Source organism: Fukomys damarensis, unplaced genomic scaffold (assembly GCF_012274545.1).
Source record: "Fukomys damarensis isolate Sample0158 unplaced genomic scaffold, DMR_v1.0_HiC HiC_scaffold_37, whole genome shotgun sequence".
Taxonomy (NCBI): domain Eukaryota; kingdom Metazoa; phylum Chordata; class Mammalia; order Rodentia; family Bathyergidae; genus Fukomys; species Fukomys damarensis.
Window position 1 is genome coordinate 511,881 of NW_022900949.1, and position 7,781 is coordinate 519,661.

The following is a 7,781-nucleotide window of genomic DNA, read 5'->3' on the forward strand; positions in this document are numbered from 1 at the left end:
CTGGACGCCTGGGGAAGCGGTGCATGCGCCGGCAGGCCGTGCTCCCCGGGCCCGCCCTTGCGGCCTGCACTCCTCGGACCCTGCGGAGGACTTCCCTCCGGAAGCCCACCCTGCCGCTTCCGCTCCTCTTTAGGTTTTGATTTCGCAACGAGGTCTCCCTTGCTCCATCGCCGAGCGGCCCAGCTTGGGCTCAAACATGCGGTCCTCCTGCCTCAGCCTCAGTACCATGCCCAGCCCGGTTCCTCCTTTGACACTTGTTCATTTGGCGGTGAAGGCACCGCTGCGGACCGAGATGGGGACAGGGTGGGAGGAGCTTCCGGGTCCTGTTTCCTTCTGCCTTAGGCCGGCCTGGCCTGGCCGGCCTGACGCGCTCTCTCTCCCTCCCCGCCTCCTCCTCCGCCCTGTGTCTGTCTCTGCCCCGTTGTGTTTCCCGCTTGGTCTCTCCACGCCTGTGCTTGCTGTCTTCCATTCCCGCCCGTCTCCCTGTGTCTGTGTCTCTTCCTCCTCGCTGTCTCTCCGTCTCTGGCTCTCTCCTGATGCCTCCACCCTGATCCCTCTCTGTCTCTGTGTCTGGCGTTCCTTCCCTCGCCTCTCCCATCTCCCTTCCCTATCTCTGTCTCTCCACAGTCAAAAAAGCCAAGTTTGACGGTGCCCAAGGTGAGTTCACGCCTGCTGTCCCGTGCCGTCTGTCCTCCGTCCGTCTGTCCTCCGTCTCTGGGAGGGAGGAGGGCTCTGGGCCGAGGCTCAGACTTGGGCCCTGTCCGGGGAGCGCGGGGCAGCGTTGGGGACCAGGCAGGGCCTCCTGGATCCGCTGCAGATGGGGTAACGAGTGTCGGAGTCGCCCGTCTGGCCCGTGCGTCCGCTGCTGACCCTGACTCAGGCACCCCGGGCGTCTCAGGCCTGCGGGGGACCCTGCGGGAGGGAGGGCAGGCCCGGGGACAGCGGGATTGTCCGAGCTCGGGAGGGACCGTCGGGGTCCTCTGAGCACCGAGCACCTCGCCCGCCCCTTCTCTCACCGCCAGAGAAATTCAACACGTATGTGACCCTGAAGGTGCAAAATGTCAAGAGCACGACGATCGCCGTGCGCGGCAGCCAGCCCAGCTGGGAGCAGGACTTCATGTTGTGAGTCTGCGCGCCGAGGCCCCGCCCACCAGCCATGGTCCCGCCCACCACCCTGACCACACCCACTGAGCACCTCGCCCGCCCCTTCTCTCACCGCCAGAGAAATTCAACACGTATGTGACCCTGAAGGTGCAAAATGTCAAGAGCACGACGATCGCCGTGCGCGGCAGCCAGCCCAGCTGGGAGCAGGACTTCATGTTGTGAGTCTGCGCGCCGAGGCCCCGCCCACCAGCCATGGTCCCGCCCACCACCCTGACCACACCCACTTCTGCCAAGCCCTGGGCGGTTCCATCCCTTGGCCTCGCCCCCGCTGCAACCCCTCTTCCCCAGGTTGACCACGCCCCTGAGCCGCAACCCAGCTCCTTGTGTAGTGGCTGCTGCCCCCTTGGCCACGCCCTCCTGACCCCATCCTCCCGCCCAGCTGCCCCTTTGCGCCCTGGGCCACCCCGGACCTCTGGGCGTTGGTAGCCTCCCTCCATCTTCAGGGCACAGGCCAAGCCCCCACAGCGCCAGCCTCCACCCCGGCCTCCTGCTGCCTCCCGCCTAGCACAATCTGTTCTCCTCCAGCAGCCTGGGGATATTTTTAACACTGTAGATCACATCCTGCCACTCTGCGTTCCAAACCGTTCCTGGCACGGAGGTCTTGGAACCCCCCACGCCTCCCGTGTCCGTGGCGCCCACCCACCGGGCTCTGCCCCAGGGCCTTTGCACCTGAGCTGTCCTGGGTCACCTCCCGGGAGCTCCAGACCCTGTCTGCACATGAATCTAGAGGCAGCCCGCTGGCTCTCCTGGCTCCGTCCTCATCTGCAGAGGCCAGTTTCTTTGTGCTGCTCTTGAGCTGGTCACGGCCCCTCTGGCCTTAGATTGTCCTCTGTAAAATGAGAACATTGGGCTCCTTCCCAGGGGTCCCACAGCTTGGTCTGAGCGGCTGTGACTGAGACGACCTGACCTCCTGAGCCCCCTCCCCTGCTCCTCCCCCAGCGAGATCAACCGCCTGGACCTGGGGCTGACAGTGGAGGTGTGGAACAAGGGCCTCATTTGGGACACCATGGTGGGCACTGTGTGGATCCCGCTGCGGACCATCCGCCAGTCCAATGAGGTGACCGCGGGGCTCGGGGTAGGGAAGGAGGGGGCCCGGGAGGACCCAGAGTCCTGTGACCTGAAGATGAACGCGTCCATGGAGACATCTGGAGTCACCGTCACAACCCCCAAATCACCAGCTCCTTTTAAACCCCTTCCATCCTGTTACTCTGCTTTTCCCCATGTGGCTTCTACCTCATGACCCAAAGTGGCTGCTTAAGGGTAATCGTGGCAGCTGTATTCCAGCTGGGGAAATGCAGCAAAGGAGAGAGCCGCTCACAGCGCTTTACTGCGTCATGCAGCTTTGCCTGGCTCGAGGGATTCTGGGAAAGGTAGCTTTAAGCCACGCCTTCTGAGCCCAGCTAGGAGTTCTGTTGCAGTCCTGTGGCGGTAAAGAGGGATAATGTGGTCCCCTGGTATCCTGGGCCCGCAGTGGGCAGCAGGAGCGAGGCTGCGTCCACCCGAGGAAGGCGCCGTGAGCTCTCCTGCCACAGCCACAGGAGGGCGGTGTGTTTCTCCTCACCGCCCCACAGCCGTCCCTGCCTCAGCCTCCCTGTCCCCACGGGTGGTGCGAGGCGCAGCCGCCTGACCGGCGCTGTCCCTGCCCAGGAGGGCCCCGGGGAGTGGCTGACACTGGACTCCCAGGTCATCATGGCCGACAGCGAGATCTGCGGCACCAAAGACCCCACCTTCCACCGCATCCTTCTGGACACGCGCTTCGAGCTGCCCCTGGGTGAGTCGCCCAGGCCGGGGGGCGTGGGGCGCGCCCAGCATCTCAGCTCGCTGGGAGGCTGAGGCAGGCGGACTCCAAGTTGCGGCTCAGCCTGGGTGACTCCCCAGCACCCTGCCTCAGAGCAGAGAAAGAAAAACGGGGCTGAGGACAAAGCTCAGTGTGAAGGCCTTGAGTTCAACCCCCAGTACCACAAATAAATACGTAAATAAATAGAAAACACCACGAGGTGGGTGGAGTTAACCCGGCCAACTTTGGCTCTGGCCCTTTTCAGTCATAGGGACTTCATCCGGGGCCTTGACACGGAGCTGCATCCCCAGTCCACCTAAAAGTTGAGACCAGGCTGGGCTGGCACTTGCAGCCCTCCTGCCTCAGCCTCCCAGTACGCTAGGATGTCCCTCTCCTGTTCTCTCCTTTCCTGGGCAGCGCAGGGAGTGGGAGTCAGGACAGTGCCTGGGCGGGAGCCAGCACAGGGCGCGGCCGTGGGGTGGCCCAGGGCAAGGCGGTCACAGCAGGCTCTCCCTCAGACATCCCCGAGGAGGAGGCACGCTACTGGGCCAAAAAGCTGGAGCAGCTCAACGCCATGCGCGACCAAGACGAGGTGCGGGGGCAGCAGCGCCTGCCCCCCACCGGGCTGTGGCCTGGATCCCAGCCCCGGGACACAGCACCGCCCACGGCGTGGTCTCCGCCCCGCCCCCTGCTGCACTCTCCAGCACGGAGCTCAGAGCCGCCTCCCTGAGCCCAGCCTCTGTCCCCCGCAGTACTCCTTCCCGGACGAGCAGGAGAAGCCGCTGCCCGTGCCCAGCAGCCAGTGCTGTAAGTGTCCCCTGCGGAGCCCTGGGGCCGCTGGCCATGCCCTCCCAACTCTCAACGCCTCCCTGAATGCAGGGCCACTAAGGGGATGGGGTAGATGCTTTTGCACGAAGCTCTGGGTGAGATCTAGCAGTCATTCGACAAACCTCTCACAACACCTCCCTGGCAGTACCCGTCCAGGGACACATCCAACAGGTGCCTGCTTTTTTAAACAAACTGAGGCAGAGAGAAGAGATACATAAAGGCCACCTGCTGACAGGCGGCAGAGCCAGGGTGGAAGGACACCAGGCCACTACTTCATGCTGTTTTTCCTCACCACTGCTGTTCTGAGCCCAGGTTTCACTGTGTGGCCCTGACCAGCCTTGGCCTCCTGGGCTCAAGCAAAGCAATCCTCCTGCCTCAGCCTCCTGAGTCACAGGGACCCCACCGTGGGGTGTGTGAGGCTCAGGGCCCCAGGCTGACCTGGAGGAAAGAAGCGGGAGGCCCCAGAATTCTCCCTCCCACCACCAGGGCCAGCCATGGGGGACGGGGAAACTGAGGCAGCAGGGACCCCCCCGCTTCATTCCACCCTTCTCTCATAGGCAACTGGAATTACTTCGGCTGGGGTGAACAGAGTAAGTCGTCACCACCTGCTTGTCCTGGGCCCCAAACCCCTCACACCCTACACGGGGACCTGGGGGTCAGGGCGGCAAGGCCCAGCTGTCAGCTGGAGGGACTCCCGGGAGGGGCCGGACGCAGTCCGCACACATCTGCCCCTCCTCACCTGTCTCCGCGCCTCCAGGAATGGGCTGAGGGGCACCAGCACCAGCAGGACCCCCGGGGAGGCCTGGGCCACCACTCTTCCATGTTGACCAGAGCGAATTGCTTTCTTTTCCTCTGTCCGGTGCTTGTCTTCATTTTCCCAGACTTGGGATGGAACCCAGGGCTTTCCACTGAGCTGCGTCCCAGGCTCCCCCTGCCATCTTTTCGTTTTTTTTTTAAGACAGGGTCTCGCTAAGTCACTACATTCCCAAGCTAGGCCCAAACTTGTAATTCTCCTGCCTCAGCCTCCCAGAGTGCTGGGGTGACTGGCATGAACACACCTGGCTGAAGTGAATTTTTAAAACAATTGACCACATTGAAACAATCAGACCTGCTACAGATGTAGCTCAGTGGTGCCCCACTTGGCTGGCAAACTCAAGGTCCTGAGTTTGATCCCCCACTACCAAAAAGAAAAGAGAATCAGCCCTATTTCTTGTGCACCTAGAAACACATGCATTTAGCTTGGTGTGGTGGTGCACACCTGTGATCCTAGCCCTCGAGAGGCTGAGGCAAGAGGATCGCCATGAGTTCAGGCCAGCCTGGAACAAACAGCAAAAAAGAAACATATGCATTTAGCTGAAAAAGGTTTAGATAAAACAAATATTTAGATAAAATAAGAAAAGTGTGCAAACATCTGGCAAATGAGCGAAAATACCAGATACAGTAGGCATAAACGACAAAGAAGCAAAAGGTATCAACCATCCCTCAGCACGTAAAATCATCAGCAAGTTAATTGCAAGGTGTCAGGGTGCTAGTACTTCTTGCAGCCCATTTTCTTACAGCCCTGGTGTTACTTTCAAAATAAATGGAGAGAGCTGGGCCTGATGGCGCACGCCTATAGTCCCAGCTCTCAGGAGGCTGAGGCAGGAGGATTGCCACAAGTTCAAGGCCAGCCTGGGCTACATAGTGAGTTCAAGGTCAGCCTGAACTACACAGTGAGACCCTGTCTCAAAAAATAAATAAATAAATAAATAAAAATAAAAAAGTGAAATAAATGGAGGCATCTCACACCAGGACCATCCAACACCCGCCAGTGCCGCTGGGGCTGGTCCTGCCTGGGCAATTTCGTGAGAGAAACCTGTCTGCAATGTAAAAGGGCTGAGGGAGATTCACTGTGGAGGCCCTAGGTCCCCTCTGCGGTATAACAACAAGAACAACAGAGGAGAGAGAAGAAGAAAGACTGATTTTCCCAGAAGTTACCAAAGGAAACAAAGTGCATCACCCCCTACCCAGACATACTGCTGTTAGGGTTCTTTGGTTCTTGTCTTTGTTTCTGAGACAGGGTCTCACTGTGTTGCCAGGCTGGTCTGGAACCTGCGATCCTCCTGCCTCAGCCTCCTGAATAGCTGGGATTATAGGCCTGCGCTGCCACACCCAATGCATGTTGCCTTACACTTTGGTTTTGCTGAGGCAGCCCAGAGCACGTGTGCTTGGGCTCTTGTTAGATGTTCAAAGCGTGGCGTCCCCCTTTGCTCCGGACCTGCAGGCCTCACGTCAGGGACCCTGTCCCCATCACCCATCTCCCTCTTACGGGGAACCCACTGCTGGAGAGAACAAAACCGCACCTCGTTTTTTCTGACAGCCTGCATGTTGGCAAAGTTCTGCCTCCCATGGCACTGAAGGTCACCCTTCATTTTGTCCCTGTCCCCTTCTAGCCCGTGACCTACCCTGACCCAGACTCTAGATCCAGTTTGACCCAGAGGAGGCCAGGCAAGGTTTCCCCCCTCCCTTATTCTGAGGCCCATACCTCTATTCACAAGACCCACAGTCTTCCAAGCATTACATAAAAACTCCTCTCTCTGGGTCAGCAGCCCATCACCCTGTCCCCCTTCCCTGTCTTCCAGATGATGACCCCGACAGTGCAGTGGATGACCGGGACAGCGACTATCGCAGCGAGACAAGCAACAGCATCCCACCACCCTACTACACCACCTCACAGCCCAATGCCTCTGTGCACCAGTATTCCGTCCGCCCGCCTCCGCTGGGCTCCCGGGAGTCCTACAGCGACTCCATGCAGAGCTACGAGGAGTATTCCGAGCCACGGGCACTCAGGTAGCTGCCGGCCACCCCTGCCCCTGGGCCTCAGTGGAGATCTCGGGGTGCAGATCCGGAGAGCAGAAGGAGTGCTTCCTTATGTAGACATGAAGCCCTTGTTTTACCCAAATGCTTGCCAGAAAATTCTAGAAGCTTGGCTGGCTGGAAGGCTGAGGCAGGAGGATCTCAAATTCCAGCCGAGCCTGAGCTACTCAGTGACTCGGCAAGACTTTGTCTCAGAATAAGAAGGAAGGAAGGAGCAGGGATGTGGCTCAGGCAGAGGGAAATTCTGGAAGCTCTAGCATCCCCCTTCATGAAAGGCGGATCATGCTAAAATAGCTCCCCGGTGCCACCGCCTGCCTCGCAAGCACAAGGTCCCTAGTTTAATCCCTGGTACCAAAAAAGAAAAGGGGGATCTCCGCACAGAACTATTGAGGTTCCGGGAAGTACTGACCTCGGTACCGTGTCCGTGTCCCGACCTGAGGAGGACAGGGCCGGCAGAGAAGAGGCTCAGCAGGGGGACAGGGACACTGGGGAGAACTGCAGCTGGGCCTGGCGCTGCGGCGAGGTCCTATGGACACAGGGCCCTGCTTCCAGCGGCCAGGCCACCGAACCACTGTCCTCCCCAACAGCCACAGCCTGAGCTGTGGGCCATGACAAGCTGGGGACGGAACCACAGCCTTTGTTGGGCGTCCAGCCCTCCTTTGTTGTTTTTTTTCTTGTGAGACAGGCTCTTGCTGTGTATTTCAGGCTGGCCTCACATTTGGGGCGATCTTCCTGCCTCAGCCTCCTCAGGGCTGGGATTACAGGGATCTGAGTCCCTAGATCCTTTTTAAAAATTGTTTATTTTGATCCGAAGTTTCACTAAGTATCTTGCCCAGGCCAAGTGGACTCAAACTCGTGATCCTCCCGCCTCAGCCTCCCAGCGTGCTGGGTTAAGGGCAAGGGCCGCTGAGATTGGCTAAAGGTCAAGACTGTGGCACTGGGATTACACACTGAACGCATGAGCTTTACGGGACACATCCACACCATAACCAAACGTACGCCCCAAACCGGGAGCCACACGCACCCGTAATCCAGGTTACCTGGAGGGCTGAGGCAGGAGGACCACAGTTTGAGGCCCCGGGCCATTTCCTGGGGGGGGCACGGCAGGCGCCCAGGCCGCTGGTGACCCTGGTCCCTCGGTCCCCAGCCCCACGGG

The 7,781-nt window shown here is 59.7% G+C and overlaps 1 protein-coding gene across 1 annotated transcript in view; it reads left to right on the plus strand.

Moving 5' to 3' along the window:
• The window catches only part of Unc13a (unc-13 homolog A), a 54,232-nt gene that overhangs the window by 8,187 nt on the left and 38,264 nt on the right, over positions 1-7,781 (plus strand). The window contains exons 3-12 of the mRNA XM_033759364.1: positions 134-303; positions 555-657; positions 1,023-1,122; positions 2,104-2,221; positions 2,812-2,935; positions 3,460-3,533; positions 3,694-3,748; positions 4,327-4,359; positions 6,391-6,598; positions 7,213-7,226. Coding sequence (XP_033615255.1) covers positions 134-303; positions 555-657; positions 1,023-1,122; positions 2,104-2,221; positions 2,812-2,935; positions 3,460-3,533; positions 3,694-3,748; positions 4,327-4,359; positions 6,391-6,598; positions 7,213-7,226 — 999 coding nt within the window. The remainder of the gene's footprint in view (positions 1-133; positions 304-554; positions 658-1,022; positions 1,123-2,103; positions 2,222-2,811; positions 2,936-3,459; positions 3,534-3,693; positions 3,749-4,326; positions 4,360-6,390; positions 6,599-7,212; positions 7,227-7,781) is intronic.